This window comes from Halyomorpha halys, unplaced genomic scaffold (assembly GCF_000696795.3).
Source record: "Halyomorpha halys isolate HHAL.00 unplaced genomic scaffold, Hhal_1.1 Scaffold110.1, whole genome shotgun sequence".
In the NCBI taxonomy this organism is placed as follows: Eukaryota; Metazoa; Arthropoda; class Insecta; order Hemiptera; family Pentatomidae; genus Halyomorpha; species Halyomorpha halys.
Genome location: NW_027112640.1, coordinates 120,780 through 138,900, shown reverse-complemented (window position 1 = coordinate 138,900; position 18,121 = coordinate 120,780). Strand labels below are relative to the sequence as shown.

Below are 18,121 nucleotides of genomic sequence, written 5' to 3'. Positions count from 1 at the left end.
GCTCTCTCGAAAAAACCACAATTGTAATCTAATGTAGCATATATTTTGCACACCCCTGTGATGTATTCATTTATTTTCTCTTGATTAGTCCTTTCTAGTCAATCATGTTGTGTGTTTCCAATTCATATGTAGTCCTCTTTTTGTGAATGAAATGTAAAAACTTTCTTTCTATTTTTCCTATTACCATAATCCTTGTTAAGTTCTTTCCAATTATTAATTAAGTTATAATATGTGGGAGGTGTGGTAATCCATTTGTAGCACTTTTATTATATATTCAATATGTATTTTTAAAGAATAAATTTATAGATTACTCAATCCAGTTTTCAAATGTATTGTATACTTGGGTGTATTATCAGGAAGCCCAATCATTTTTTTTAAAAAGTATCTTTTCGATTTTCAATTCTTCATATCCCCATGAATGTGACCCATAGCAGATTATTTAGATTGTTGCTCGAGCAACAGAATTGAAGATAAATGTTTTTGTTGTTAGGCACTTGCTTATTTAATGTGATTTAGGACCTAATTAAGTTTGTCCTTTTATATTACTGCAGTTTTACTTATCCTGAGCTTTCCTTTCAAATTATCATCTAAAAATAAGTTTTCCTTTGTAATTACACCTGAACGGAACAACTTTTTTGAAGAACTTATTCAGAACTTTTTTTGATTAATTTATTTTCTTTATGTCTATAAGCACAGACGTAAGGAACTTTCTATATTTTAACATTCGTAATGCATGTGCCATGATAAAAAAAAAAACCAACAAGTCGGTAATGCTTAAAATAATTTTTCAGAATTTTGAACTCAAAATGAGGAATCACTTGGTGATTTGTGCCATCAACATAACAATCATTAGGTATTTAGAAATTAGCAGATTATGTATTCATACGTAAACAAATTACTCTCCTCGCCAAAGTCCAGTAAAAATATCCTCATATCATATTAACATTACAAAAATTGAAATAGAATTTATCCTATTTTTTTGTTATTATTATTTCATATTTACCAATCATCAATTTGTTTTGGACCTTGGATCAATTTCTAATAAAACTTTTTGATAATAGTATCTAAATTGCTGTTTAGGTATTTATCTCAACTGACTCAAATATTTGTTAATTTTTACCTACTAATATATTTTTTTTAGTTTGGAATTTTTATATCTGAAACCAGCTATAGACTGGAAATGTTAGTCGAGAAAATCTTATAAAAGTCAAAAAGTATGGAATAACTTGCAGATTTAAATCTTTAAGCTTATGTGTTAGACATGATTAAATAATTATTTTTGATTTACTGTAATAATATCTTTTAAAAAATATTTCCTTTTATTTTTAACCATATGAAATGAATAAAAACCCTTAAAAAAAAAATGATTTACCTTTTAAAGATAAGTGAGAAGCCAATATAGTAATAATAAATGAAAATAATGTAAAGTTAAAATTAGAAAACAAACAATGGGATAAACTAGATGACACATAAATGTTCACTGAAACCTTTCAATGTGGACAAATATAGTATAGAATTTAATAAAAATGGTTGGAGCATTTATTGATTATTAAAGAAAGTATTTATAGGTAACTTGACACACCTATAAACCTATTTCATAGAAAATAAGAAATTTACCATGAATCACTCACTTTGTGGTACAATAAGAATCAATAACATTGGGAGGAAATTCCAATATTGAATAAGAGGTGGAGAGGATCTGATGAGTGTTAAAATAACATCACTGAGTAGATTCCAAGAGATCAAGTAATAAGGAATCTCAGATATAGGTTCTTGTAAGATCAAATTGTACAAATGGAGTGAATCATCCTTATTAATTTTTATTGATTAAAATATTTGGTAAATTTTTAAAATAAAATTATTTCATAACTGTCTCAAGGCATCTTCATTATTTCTAAGATGACCCATTTCAGAATTCCTCTCTTTGGTAAGGAGCGATTTGAAGATTATAAGGAAACTATGCACTGAATTTGATACAAATGCACAACAAATCTCATTTCTGTTAAAAATTCACATTGGTCTAAACCACTGCAGATATAGTTTACACATACATGAAAGGATCTTTTAGTTTATATTTTTCTACAGTCATTTGGTTATAGAATGCAGCTGAAACATTTTCCACCACCAACCTGTCTCTGCCATTTCACACATTCTTATTTGTTGCCCCTTGACTCCTTAATAAAAGAATTTCCTTCATTATTCCATTAACATTTAGTAATTTTTGTTTAGAATTTGTGGCAGGTTGAGGTTCTCTTAACGTATGGACTATAGTCTAATTTGTGCTTTAAAATTAATACTAATTAATTATTATTTATCATTGATACTAGGGAAATAATTATTTTATGAGTGCTTTATAAAAAAAATTCAAAATGGATTATTTGTATTTTTAGGAGGAGAAAGTAAGTCCCTCGATGGAAAAACCTGCTCCTTATACCACAGCCACAGTGCAAAGGGATCTCAGCAACAGGTATACTATCTATATTTCACTAATCTTTGTGAATACTTGTTAACTTTCAAGTTTGTGACCAGGCTGTACTAAGAATTCTCTCAATCCGTTTCACTTATGTACGGCCTTCTTATCCGTTTCCTTTCTACTCAATGATTATTTAATGCCTATATTTTCCCTCTTTCCTCAGTCTTCTGATCTCCCTCAAGATAGTAAACATCGGATTTTTTTGCAGTCTGCATAATTTTTTTTAATCGATAGTGACTATTAAAATTTAATCAAACACAATAATTCCTTAACAATAGATTTATGGAGCTAGTCTGTTTGACATATTTAAAATTTTTTATTTAGCAAATAATTTTTTGGGACTTCGACATAATGTTTGAATTTATTGGTATGGATTTTCAGTGATTTTAATGTATCCATCAATAATATTTTCATCATTACAAAAGTTATGAAAATTTATCTTATCTGTATTGTTTTAGAAAAAAAACTAATTTTTAAATATTATTTCAAATTAATTAAACAAAAAAAATATTATAGAATGTTAATGTAGTTTTCTATTTACAAAAAATTAATAGTAAATTTCAGAAATAATATTGAGGAATCTATAGTTATGAAATATATTTTAAAATATGCATTTTTACAAGAAATGTATTTTTTTAAACAGATTTAATTAAAAAAATTTCTGTTTTCTGCTTTGCATGCCTTACTTTCTGAATTTTCTTTCTTTTAATGAGAAAGATATATTAAGAAATTGATAGACTTTGGCTAGCTAGGCCAACATAATTGATATTATGCTCTTGACCATTATTCACGATTAGTTAAATTTATTAGGCAGTGTTGTTGGACAATATTTCGCCACATTACTTCAACTCATTTCATTTTCATATGATTAATTTATATTCATTCCTGATGACAGATCGCATGTTATTTCACTTATTTCATCTTAACTAGCATGATTTAAATAGCATAAAATGTGAATACATTGTTGCTAGGTATCAAGTACTGAGGATACTGCTCTTCTTGTTAAGAAGTGCATTCAAGATCATCTAGAAGAACAGTTTAAACAGAAGTTACTTCAGGGACAAAGATCGAAGATTATTAAAAAAGACTTCCCTGGTACTGATATAATTTAGTGTGTGTTTTCTTTTGTAGTATTTTTTCTTTTGTATTGAGTTTGTCATAGTTATTTTTTATAATGTAACATTGTTGTTTTTAAAGTTACTGTAAATAATTGCTATGTGAATGGAAATTTTTGTTTATGTTAGAATAGTTATTATGTATAGCTGGTGTAGTTTATTTGAATTAGAATCACTGTTTACTATCGTACAGGGTGATCTTTTTTAAGCTATATAATCATTACTCTAAAACTATACTGTGGCTTTAAGATTTTAGTTTTTATATTGTTCTTATACTAACTTTTAAAGTGGCTTTTGGCTGTTATTAACATCCTGGGAAGTTTTAGTTACAATTAGTGTTGTCGAATCCAGTAAAGATTTATTGGAATTTTTATGCAGATGAAGATAGTGACTACCAGCATATTTCAGAGGCAACAACTGCTCGAGTCCACAAATCTCCGACTTACCATCCACACTCGGATACTGAAGACAGTGTCTTCTACCCTGACACACCATCTTCGGGGTATGTCAAAGTTATTTGAAAAATAATTTTGTTTTATGCTTATATTATGTACTACTTATTTTGTACATTATATTATAATCTGTTATTTTCTAAAATCAATTAATAATTTTTTTTAACAATTCCCTAATTTATTATTGTTCCTTTGTCAAAAATCATGTAATTACATTCAATCAAACTCTTTCCTAGAATGATAAATATTTCAAACACCATTTGAGTTCATTCAATTTTCTTCCTAAACTATTTGTATTAGTCATCTTCATCATACAAATACATACAAGCTCCTTGTTTGTTTATTTTTCCATACTTAAAACTATATCTGATTTATAATGTAGTCTTTGATAAATGAGAAACTAGGCAGAAAAATAATGAATCCTTTAGATTAATGTTTGAGTACTACACTGATTGGGGACTTGGAAAAAATCATAGATACATAGGTGACGACTTGCCATTGAATCTGGGCCTCCTCCAAATTTCTCACGGCATCTATAGTATATGGTATGATATCTTTTTTCCAGTGAGCCACATCCACTTTCTGGATTGCTGCAATGTCAGTGTGGTTTTCCTTATTTTCTGCAAGGAGTGCCTGAAGGGCTTCTAGTCTGTATAAATATAAAATGTTTCTATAGGCAACTTTTTGCCATTATGGTTGTTTCTTTGTCTATTTCTGAAAATTAGTCCAGCTTGATTATGCCTTTGAGTTGTGTCGAGGTTTCATGATAATTATGTTTATGGAGAGAGGGTAAGTAGGCCAATGCTCCCTTGAGTCAGGTAGTGAGGATTCATTATTGAGTGGGGGTGGCCATTTCCCTATGCTTGCTTTGAAAAAATCATTTATATGTTATTCTGTTGAATTATTTTATGTTTTAACTAAGTTTTTCAGAAATTGGTTAGTTGAATCAGTGTTTATTGAACTTCTGTGTTTGAAAATTTCTACATAGTTTGTAACTTGGCGGATTTATTTAATTGACTGATGATGTACAACTTAGCGCTTGAAAAAATAATAAATTTAACATTGCAAGAAAATAAATAAATGCATATGGGAATGAAACATGAGATTATCAGGTATTTATATGACAATTATTCATGGAAAATGATGTAAATAATCATTAAATCCTAATCAAGTAAAGAGTAACTTTTATTAAATATCAAAAGATTAAGCATGTACATAAAAGTGGGCTGAATTTTAAATAGGTAGGGATGGGTGAATAATCATTAAAGTGAATAAAAATTCACGAGCTCCTCAGAAATCTGAAGAAATGATGGACTTAATGCCATCAACCACCTGTTAACTTAAACTTTCTGTAACAATATCAATCAGTAACGTTTTTGTGTCAAGGCATCTGTTAATGTATGTCATCAGCTTTAATTTAAAAGGAACTATTTCATTTTAAAGATTCATTTTGACTTTTACCTTTCAAAGATCAAAAGTTAAACACTAAATTCAATGAAATCCTTTATCTGTCTGAACATTTTTGCTCAAGTACTTATCTGATTGATATCTTTAGAAAAGACAAAATCTTGGTATCAATTTATCTTGTCATAGAATATTTGTTTGTTTTAATTCCTCTCCAATTATTTCACATTATTACTTTTATCATACTATCTATGATTTTTCTTATGTGCTATCTCATTATGATTCTTAACAACCTGACTTATTATTTAATGTTGAATCATACATCTGAAGGGCTCCTTCTAAAAAGGTTCTTACTACAAAATTTAATGAAGCAATTTTTCAATGTTAACAGCTTCTTTCTGACCTAATCTGACTGGTGCTTGCAATGAATCAATCCTTAACCCTAACGACGGCTCCCAAGCACCAAAACTGAAAATATTTATTAATTTGATCAAAGGTAAGACTTTTTTTTTCCTTATCCCAGAAAAGTTTGAAGAAATGTTAGTTGAAACCTTTTTATAGGGAGTTCGTCATTCAACCTCATACTTTTCAAGTCTTTAGTATCTATTTAAACATTTATTTTTTATCAAAATAGGAGAAGGTCATCTACTGATTTAATGGATCGTCGAAAGACATTGGTTGTTGTTATCAATAAAGGAAATCGTCTAATGCAGAAACAGCGTTCATGGGAAACGTTTCCACCTAAAAGGAGAGGTGGGAATAACTCAAAGTTCTGTCGAGATCCAGAATCATTTAGAGATGCTTTCCATTTAAATGGTTTGAAAAAGGCCAGTAACTACAATTATATTAAATATTTTTTCTGTTTAAAACTGAATATTATTTTAATGTTTATCTGTAATTATATGACTATGTAAAAAATATATCTTCATAAGAGAGTCACACTTCTCACTCACTTACTGAGTGATCACTGTATTTAAAAAATGACATTCCCTATAAAGTGTGATCCATGGAAATGAAGTTCTTTCTGGGCGATAGTTGATCTAAACAAAAAAATGAGGTGACAAGGGCTGTAGTAGAAATGTATTACTGAGTTCAAGAGTTTGTCTTACTTAGAAATTTATTATCTAAAAAACATATGATAGCAATAGTTGAGTTAATAAAAATTTAACTTTGCTGATTACACTGTCTTTATAAAATAAAAAAAACTCTGTCTAGTAAGAAGAGTGTAATTAGATTGTTCATTTCAATTTTAACTTTTTATATATTAGGTAGTTTGCTCTTTACATAATCACATTTATTTTAATTCAATTATATAAAAAAATAGTATAATTTTGCAAACTCAAATAGGTACATCATGAAATGCTTGTAGTTTGTTTATTTGACATGTATTAAATTAAAATTAAATCTCCTATTTTACTCTACAATGGATTGGTTTTGTATTTATTTATAGATATACTTATTTTGTAGGCTGACAGCTTTGAAGGACATGAAGAAGCCGTTCGGACATTAGTAGCTGCTGTTCAAGAAACGAGAACCCTGAGGAAACCCAAAGCTTCATCTGCTCCACCTCCAACTACAGACTCTGCCCCTGCCTGAGGTAAACAATATCTTATTCTCTTTATTTATTTCTAAACCTTTTTTACTTACTATTATCGTTTTGAAAGGTAGGAAATTCTTCCACTCCATCCATTTTTGTTAATACTAAGTTTTATAGGAATCGTATAAACTAGATCCACATATATGCATATATGATAACAGATAGATGATAACAATTTGTAGAAATGGCGCTAGGTAACCTATAAATGCAACTTCCGTTCTTGTATTTTTATCACATGTAAGTTACCTTAATTTCTCAGACTTATTATGTTATCAATATAAGTGAAGAGACCATGGGAAGAATGATTTAAGTCACTAAAAAATCTATTGGAGAAAATCAAAGTTTATTGTTTTAGTTTTAATAAAATAATTAATAAAGTTCTCAATTTTATTGTTATGAAAAATTTCTTTTGAACCTTTAAAATTTGTCGAATATAGCTCGTCCTTTCTCGAAAAATTAATTGATCAACTTCTTTGATGGAAAAATAATTCTTCTTGATCAAAAGTGAAAAAAAAAATTAATGAAAAAAAGATTAACAAAAATATACCATAAGAAATATTGGAAACAATTTCATCATTCAATAGTACTCATTCCACATAAGAGGACAATGAAATTTCAAGTTTTACAAATATTGAACCACTTTTACTTTGGACTATTCAAATGTATATTTGTGTTACATTAAATCCAAAATATATTGTTAAAATTAATTGATAAAGTTTTATAATATACAGTATAAATGGAATTAATCATTGATTCCAAAGGTTGGGAACATTTTTAAATTAATTATAACACGGAAAGCACAAATATTTATCTGTTGGCAGAGTTAAAACGATACTAAGCACAAACATGTGTATGCATCAGCAGCACTTGGGGAAAAGTCCTGTGATTTGTGCCCAAAAACTGACACTAGAAAGGTTGGCCACAAATTCAGGCCAACGTGTACCAGCCAATCCAAATAACCAACTTGTGCTTGTAGAAATTTACTTTAGTTTGATTAATATTTTACCACCGTGGATGTCTGATATTATTGTTATTTTAGGCCTCTTCTTTAAATTTTTTGTAGTAGTTATTTCTATTGTATATATTCCAGTTTAGAAGATTATAGGTTATGATGCCATTGCGAAAGTCCTTTTGCATGTTTCTCCATATTTTTCTAATCCTACTTTTCCTTTCCTATTTTAGAAAGAATAATGCTGTTCTTCCTGGAAACAGTTCACCTATCTCAGAAAAATGTCATTGATCATAAATTTCTATTACTATACTATTATTACTATTTTAATTCATTATGTTTAATATTTATTATTATTTTATTTAGGAGAGGTACTTGTGCTAAAAGAAGAAAGTTGGCTGTGGAAGCCAAATATGGTAAATGATTCATCAAGCACAAATTTTTCATCATATCTTCTCTTTAATAGATTACACATTTACAGCCACTACTAAGTTTTTAAGTTACACTATTCAAGTTTCTTATGACTGTCTCAGACAGCTTTTATTGTTATCATTTCATTTTATTAATTATTTTGGACAAGAAAATTCTGGAAATTTTATCTATTCAATTTATGTAAATTATTTTATGATATGTTTTAGATATTTATTACAAAAATGGATGTCAAATAGGTGTCTTTGCCTTTTCTAATTTGTCTCTTGCTTTGGTCTGCATTAAATGTTGAATAATGTCTTTTAGTACACATTAGATATTTAATATGTTTTTATATTTTATATAGCATTGTTCGCTGGAAATCAAGGTATTATAGACTGTTAGATACTTTATGAATGTTAGTTATTTGCTTAGATTTAACCTATATTTGTCAAATCTCATTTTTAAAATTATGATGGTTACACATATAATTTTATTTACGCAAATTTTTTCTTAGAAGACAAATGATTTTATTTATTGTTGTGAATAGATACTTAGAAATTAAAGATGTAGAGATACTATCAATTGTTGATCTGTATTATTATTGATATTTCATAATAATTATAATGTTTCTGTTAGTGTATTAATAAGGTATTTAAGGTGGTTTATTATACCAGGAGTTAATAACTGTTGATGTCTTGTTTATTTGATAATGTCAAAATGAAAGGCTCCAAAACTTGTTGCGAAGAGAGCCCCACTATTAAAACTACTCAGTTCTTGAGATCTTACTCCAAAGAAGAAAGAAGTAAAAGGAGGAAAATAATAATGTTTACAGTTTATAATGTTTATTAATTTGGATTTATTTACTAACAGAGGCTGAAAAATTGGCTGCTCTATATTATTCACTTTGGTTCCTGATCCACTAATAATTAATTCACAATAAATAACAGAGGCCAATGGAACAAATTAGAAATATCATTAAATTCAGAAATAAAAAAGAGAATATATATATCTATCTACAAAAATTTGAATTAGGCCTATTTCCACTTGTTGCCTTTACTGCTGCTAACATTTGATGCGACCGTTGGTCTAATAAGACAGGAGTCCCAAAACTTGTGGCCACAGGTATCATTATAATTCCCTGATATCACATTGCTCCTCGTTTGTCTTAACCTATGTACTGATACGTAATTTCAATTAAATTTTGTATAATTTCATTTAAAATACGGAATTATTAATTGGAAGTAGAAGCAATTTTTTTTAATAGCAATTTATTAATGTAGTGATGTTTTAGCAATATACTCCTGCTAATCTTCATCATTATTTTATTTTCCATCCATTTTTTAGTAGTGCTGAAAAGTGAATAACAGTGTTACAATATTATTTCAATGCCGTGTCTTGTTTCTTGTCATATATCAATATGACTGTTGCAATATTGTTTTAAAACTGTGTCTTATATCTCACCGTATGCCAATATGACTTTCTTTTATTTCATCACTTTGAATTTGTTTTTTCACTGTAACCTCAAAATGTATTTATGATTCAAGTATGTGGTTTTCATATTCTCCAAATTATGAAGCAATAACCTTGGAATTTCATAAAGAAATTTTACACCTTATGTACTTTTTTAATGTATTATTAAATAATTATTTATTTTACATTATATAATCTAGCATTTTTTAAATGCTAAAACTTTTTTTTAAAAATATTAATAGCAGTATTCAACTAGAGAAAAATTGAGAATAAAAATATGATACTTCCTGACTGACTGATAAGCTATAAATGTGCACGTAAGTTGGAAAAGGTTGGGGACTCCTGTATTAAGGTTTTGGATTAGTTCTTGAGGATTATTTATATTTTGCTCTCAAATTATCAAAGATATTCCTGTTGGTGTTGGCATTTCTTTATTTATCTGGACAACTTATTTCATTGGTAGAATATTTGATAATAGTGTTCAGGAGAGTTCAGTAAAATCTGACTTTTATACAAGGAGATCAATAAGTCCTTTGAAAATCCAAGAGATGGCATTCATAACATTGTAAATGGTTTGTTTTTAGTGAGCATCATTACTTGCTTGATATCTGACAAAGTTTCAGACATACTCAACAAGTCAAGTGGTCGCATTATTATTGTCGGTTGAAATGAACAGCTTTTCAATGGTTAAGTCTACTAGACAGTTTTTTGGAATGCACATGGGATTATCCTCATCAACTATTAAAAAAGGAGAAACATTCACTTGAAAGTCTTATGCGTTATTGTGAGTGAGAAAATCTAAGTAAGAAAATAAAGGAAAAACATCCTCGTTTGAACAAATAAAAATTCTCTTTTTTCAAGACAATGCAAGTGTACACAGATTAGTATTAAAAATTAAAGTTCAAATTAGTAGACCATTTAAAATATTTGGCCCGTAATGACATAATGTTATTTCCAAACTTAAAAAAAAAAAATGGCTGTAATGGTTTGGCTTAAACAAGGAGGTCATCACCCCAACAAATGCCTATTTTGAAAAACTTCAAAAACCATATTTTTCTGATGATTTAGGAAAATTTGAGGAGTGTCTGATAAAGTGTATCGAGCTAAAAAAATAAAATAAAATTTACCTCCAACAAAATTGTTTTTTCTATTTTCTGCTAAGGGCTTATTGACCTCCTTCCTCTCTTGTATACATAATTTTGTTATTCATTTAAAGTACATTCATCTGTAATAAAATTGTGAATTATGTTGACATTTTTTATTGTTAAAGTGGAATGCATTGTATTGGGAATTCATCTTATTGTCCTCACATTTTTCAATACTTATATTTATTTTGTTTTTTATTTCAATGAATTTAAATAGAAAATCATTTTGGAAACAATGTGAAATATTAATTATTCATGGAAAAGAATATGAAATTATTTTACAGGGGGAACATTACAAGAATGTAATTTGTAATTAACTACACAATTGTATTTGATAAACTTATTGTTAAAGTTGTTGATGACCTGCAAGCTAGGGGTGGGGAAACTTGATTAAACTACTGTTGATATATTATCATAATAAATTTTATTTTCACTATTTATCATGGGATGTACTGTGATCTACAATCTTCGGGTGATATTAGCACATTTTATAATTGTATAAATTAATGAATTCATGCTTAGTAATTTTTGGATTGATGAAACTTAGAAGAAATTTAAATATTATGTGTTTTATTGTTTCTTTGTAGATTTTATTGGTATTTAGTTAACTATTTTTTTCTTTTGTTTATTAGCTAATTTATATGTCTAATTTTCTCATTAAAATGATAGATGTTTTCCAACATTTATGTCTACTGCATATGTTGTAATTTCCCTTTAAAAAAATTGAAATCTTATAAAATTTAAGGTTAAATATTTTTAATATGTTCTGGAGTGATTTCGCAAAACACATGCTAGTTACAGTACTATCTGTGAAGTCCATTAACTTAAATTGATGAAGTTTTAAATAAAATAAAATTATAAAAAATAAAAATAATAAAGCATTATAGAAGAAAATATTTAAAATATTTTCAGAAAGTGTCCTTACAAAAAGATTGAAGGAAGATTTGTCATATTAAACACAACTAAAGAAGGCAAATGGTTTAATATCTTCAACTGATTAATTAACCATGAATAGTAGATATATTTTAATAGGGTAGAAAATATGTTATGAAAATTTAGCAGATATTGTAGTTTGAATTGATTACGGATTTAAGGTTGAGAAAAAGAGTTAAAATAGAAATTCAGAATAATTACTTTTATTGTATTATAATATTTCATTAATAATATCAAAGGGGCAAATCATGCCTTATTCTTTTTTAAGAAAAAGAAAAAAAAATTCAATTAGTATTTCCTTCTTTTTTAAAACTTCATTAATCTATTCTTGAATACATTTCAACTGAATATTTTTAATATTCTATTGGATAAAACTGCACTTAGTTATCTTTTAATCTTAGCATCCATATTAAATAATCACATCAAATATCTGTATCTTCTTTATTTAATTACTTAATCCATCAATAAAAAATTTGAAAATTTATATAAGACTCCATATGATGGACCATGATATTTTCAAGGGCTTTGAACATCATTTCAGGCCTTTATCTTTTATTTAGCTGATCAAATGTGCTTTGTTGTTTTTTTCTGTATTGGCAACATATTTGGTAGATTTTCTCTCTTTAGTAATATCTAGCAGCTGTGTATTTTATTTATGAATATAAATAAACTAAACAGTTTCCTGGTCAGGTATCATTTATCATCTTGTTACAAAATTATCGTCTGAACATTATATAACTTTTATAATCATATGTGTATTCATAGTATATGTAAGCGTATGTGAGTATGCATAAAGTATTACATTAATATTAAGTGAAGGAATACTTTGTAAGTCTAATAAATTATTACCATATTTGCTTGAATCTAAGGTGCACTTTAAGCAAATCTATAAAATTGGACACAGCTTTGGATTATTTATTTAAAAGATATTTGTTCTATCAATTTTATTTACGCACACATATGCATAAACAAACTTTAGGTATGTATGTGTATTCAGAATATGTATGTATGTTTACACATACATCCTGAAAAATTAAAAAAATAAAGTATTAGATTACTACTAAGTGAAGAATACTGTCAAGTCTAATAAACTACCATATTTGCTTGAATCTAATATGCACTTTTTTATTACTTTTAGTAAATTTATAAAATTGGGCCTTCGTTTGGTTTATTCATGTAAAAGATAAGTTATTGTAACATTTTTTTTTTCTTTATGCACCTTAACCAGCCTTCTTGACTGCTATCAATCTGAGATATTTTATTCCACTTTTCTGCACCTATAGTTATGTTATCCTGTTATGGAACCAACCAGTTTTTAGTCCCATAGGGTTTCTTGAGTATATTATTACAGGTCTTTTGGACATTTAAGTAGTATAACTAATGTTTAGAAGTAATAACATCCTCTCTTTAGAATCAAGAAAGGATAGTAATGACTAATTTTACTTTACTTAGAGGTATTACGTCCACGTTACCTCACTTATGTTCATATCCATGGCTTAGCAGTAAGAACAGTTTAGATTTGAGCTAATATGGTATCTTGAAATTATGTAAACTGAAAAAGCTGCAATTTTTGAGTGCTTCTTACTGGTTAATGACAGTATTATTAATTTTTATGTATTAAATATTTTTTCTGTAATAAATTTACAGTGCATATAATTTTTTTAAATTAAAAGCAAGAAATAAAATGTGCTACATTAGTCATAAGAATTATCTATCTTACATGTATATCTACATAATTTAAGAATAACTGAGCAAAAATAAATTTACTTGCATTTTGTAATGATTGTAATATATTTAAATAACCCATAATGGACGATTTAATAAATAGGGCTTTTATATAACTAGCATTGACCACAGTTTTATAGGTAATGGCTGTGTTATTTAATGAACATATTACTCAAAATACTGGATGATTTTAAAAAAGAATAATGCATTCACTTAAGTATTAAAAAATTTATAATATAAAATATTTAATGTCCATAAAATCGTATGGTTATTTCTTTCAGTGATATTTGTACCTGTTTCAATTTTATTAATGTAATATTGTATAATGTATTTGGCATATTACATTTTTAAATGCTTATTTCTTAACACTGATGCAGAATTGTATTTTTTTATTTGGTTTTATTTGATGATGTCAAATTGAATCAGGGTTTCGAACCATGGCCAAAATACACTTAACTTGAAGGATATTAAAAAATTGGGTATTTTTTGGCTTTTACTACAATATTCATTAATAATAATTAGTTTATCTACATGTAACACAATTAGGAATGAACCATTTTCTACAAAATATAAAAATTATATAGGTTATTATCCAAAAAGAATTTTCCAGGCCAGGTGAAGTACAAAGTATACTGTCCTTAAAATTGTTTGATTTGTTTTGTTTTTTAAGAACACGGACGATATTTATCTGAAAATCTAATGTAATGAAGTTTGATATAAAAATACGGATTTATGATTTCTTCTCTTTTATCTTTTTTTGTTCTGTGTCTATTATAAATTGTTTTGTAAAAACAGAACTGGATATTATTTGGTCAAATACTTGATATTTTAAATTTCATTTCAAATTTTATGTCATAATTTTAATTTAAAAAAATAGTGATAGTAATAATTAAATTTAGCAAAGCCAACAGTAAATATACATTCTTGCTTTAATTTTAATTAGCTTAAGTCTAGTCTTATTTTAAATTGAATTAATTAAGTTCTATTATAAATATTTTTTTCGTGATGTCTAGTTTTTATTTCATAGATTTGTGTGTTTAATAAATGTAGTTTCCACTGTAGTTTATTAGTTAATTATAACTTAAACTTAGGGCCATAGCTAGGCAGTGGCGAGATGTGTCCGTGCTAAGGGGGCAGGTACACAAAAAGGGCACAAAATTAACCATAAAAATCCCCCTTATTTTAGACTGATCCAATTTATCAAACAACAAAAAATCTACATTGATAGGAAAGAAATATTTCATGTTATTAATAATTATTGCATGTGAACTATTTGTAATATTATGCCAATATCGGGCCTATTATGTCCTTTACTTTTTATAATCTGTATTATGATTTAATTGTTATTTAAGTAGATCGATTGTCTACAAACATGGTTTCGTAACTCCTTGAAATTCCAATATTTAATTCATTTTCAAATTGAACTTTTCTTTAATAATAAGGTTTTTGTATTAAAATAATTTTACAGTAATTCTCAAAAATTGTTCAGACCCTCTCCCGCCCAGTAATGAAGGGCACAGATTTTCAAACTTGCCAAGAGTACAGAAGGGCCATAATACGGCCCTATGTAAACTAAAAATTCAGTTGTTATGATTGATGAGTAAAATTTTTATTTAGTTTTAATATTTAATTGAATTTTAATTGTTATTTCCATGCTTTACTCTATGGAGTTTTGTTATAAAAATAATGTGGCAAATTGTCCTAGGTTATAGAATAAATTTTATTTTAATTGAAACAGAAACACAAAATATTTTTATTCAGAACCATACTAATTAAAAACAAAAATTGAAATTTACAACAACAATGATAAATAAGATGGTTCGAAGCCCTGAAGAGTGTTAAAACCCATTTTACTGTGTAATGGATATTCAAGCGACTTAATGTCATAGACGTACCTATATAGCCACCAATGATTTTATTCCATATTTATCTATAAATCTATGGAACTATTCTTAAAATCCTTCCAAATTTTGTGTTACTAATGAAACATGAAAATTTGTAGCATTTATAGATAAATTATGTTACGAGAATTGCTCAATAATTAATTGAATTTATTAACTTTAAAAGAAATGAGAATATTGGCATTTAGTGTGTAATATATATTTAATCTGATAATACTCCAAATTTGTTTTTGGATATAACCAAGAACAATATTCATTAATATTATATATTAAGTATCCTTGATTAACTAATGGTTTTAAATAATAATAAGGTTTAAGATAAAGTTTTCCGTTGTTTATTTGCAACTTGTTAACAATTAGTCACAATGACCATATTATCAAATTATGAAATTTTATATAAATACAAACTGTCAATTATGTGGTTTATAAAGCAGCTTGATCAGTTTTTTGTGTTCACATAAGTCAGAACATTTGTATATATGTTTTATGGATCCTGACTGAAGGCCCTTACATTTGCATTATGAATGTGATGTTTATTTGCTTATGAATGATATAATTTATTATTCTACTTTCTCTCTTCTGTATTTACTAAATGATAGCTATAAAGGATAATTGATCAAACCTGACTTGTAAAATAATAAACTTTAGAAGGATTAATTCTAAATTCACTGTGATTCTTATTTCAGATCATACTATAAGTATAATAGGCACCAGCCATTATGCATCTGTATTCACAAAATTGAAATAATCAGAACAATTTTATATCTTTACGTTATGAAGTACTTACTAAAAAATTTGACCTTAGGAAATATTTTTTATTCAGTAATTTTAATTCATAGAGGCTGTTTATCTATAAACTAATCATTGTTAAACAATGTAAAACATATTCAGTTTTAAAAAAAACAGAATATGTTATGGATAACTAAGGTTCTAGAATTTGCTGGGTTAATAATAGGTTACAAGAATTTGCTTATCTAAATAAAGGATTGAGAAGAACTAGGTGTAAATGAACATCTTAAGTCATATAAACTGCCACTTTCAGGAATGGTGCATTGTAAATTCAACCTCTAAGGATAATTGAAGTGTTTGCTGCAAAAAGGAAGTAGCTCTCTACTCAAAATTTTAAGTAAACTATGTTTGTTTTTTTTTGTTTTGTTTTTTCTAATCCCTCTAAAATAGAATAAAAACAATAAATTAATGGTTGCTTTACGTATGGTTTACATAAATCAAGTTGAGTATTACCTTTTTCTACCTGTGGTATTTTAAGGTTACGATGGAATACTTATATCATTATTGTGAATTGTCAATTCTATATGGTCCTACTAGAAAAAATTCGGAGGTGATGGGCCTTCTCTATAAACTGTGGTATACATATACATTGCTTTATAAACTAAATTAATAATAATAATTGTATGGTAGCTCTATATCTTGAATAGCATGAGAACTAATGATAGAAGCTATAAATTTCTGTTGTAAAACAAAAGAATTATTTTTTCACCATTATATGGTACATGTAAGTCCAAACTCTGCCAGGATGAATCTTCTTTTTGCAGCAAATTCATCAATTGAAAAAAATTATATATATACAAATGTTATTCCTTAATTTATATTTTTTTATTATTTAATTTCATATCAAACATTTTTACTTGAACTTAGGAATTATGGATAATTTTTTAGGGAACTTAATTGCTGTATCTCTAAGCAATGTTTAATTAAAAAAATTGATGACTTAATTTTGGTTTCTTTTATTTTAAGGAAAGGAAGTCTGATGCATTCAATAATGTTTTATACCTAAAATAAACTTTAAAATCTTGCCTAATTTTTCTTTTTGTTAAATTAACTTCCTTTATGCCATATATAAAATATTTATGAGGAATAGATGTATTAAAATTAAGTTTAGAACAAACATTTCAACTACATATTTGAATAGTTAATGTTTAAAATTGCTTTATATATGTATTAAATAATAGTATTTGAGAAAAATAATAATAATTATAATCATGATGAAATAAGCCATTGTGTTCACCTGTACACTTATATCACAACAGCTCAACAGTTATAGTTAGAAATTGACATATAAAAATACTGCCATATTTGTTAAACATTATCTCCTTGTAAATATATGTGCCATAATGATAAGTTAACCTTTTACTTGAATTTATTAGTATTGTCATCCTAATTAATATTGTTTATTTATAGCTATACTTAGAACACCAAGAAGCCATTTTGTTGTATGCAAATAAGATTTCACAACCCATAAAATAAGTGTTTATAAAATATGTCATGTTTTTACCTGAAATATAATTAATGAAGCTTTCATTTTAAAGTGAATTTATTTTATTTTTTGTGATTAAGCATTTAAATAACTGTCTATTAAAATACCTCACACTTTCATGTGTGAGAGGATCAACCTTAAAATAAAATAAATGATTGGATAATTATTTCATATATTATCCCTTTTTTGTCCCAAAAAAAAAAAGAAAAAAAGAAATTGAAATATTTTTGGTTTGGGTGGAAGAGGTTATGCCTGTTTGGGGTAGAGATAT

The 18,121-nt window shown here is 27.0% G+C and overlaps 1 protein-coding gene across 1 annotated transcript in view; it reads left to right on the top strand.

Moving 5' to 3' along the window:
* LOC106677824 (RING finger protein 207) overlaps positions 1-17,894 on the top strand; it is a gene marked incomplete at its 5' end in the record, with an annotated part of 31,498 nt that extends 13,604 nt beyond the window's left edge. The window contains 6 exon segments of the mRNA XM_024361036.2: positions 2,391-2,467; positions 3,445-3,568; positions 3,967-4,090; positions 6,079-6,271; positions 6,912-7,041; positions 8,357-17,894. Of these exon segments, the coding sequence (XP_024216804.2) occupies positions 2,391-2,467; positions 3,445-3,568; positions 3,967-4,090; positions 6,079-6,271; positions 6,912-7,040 (647 nt within the window). The 3' untranslated portion in view covers position 7,041; positions 8,357-17,894.
* Between the last annotated feature and the right edge of the window lie 227 nt (positions 17,895-18,121).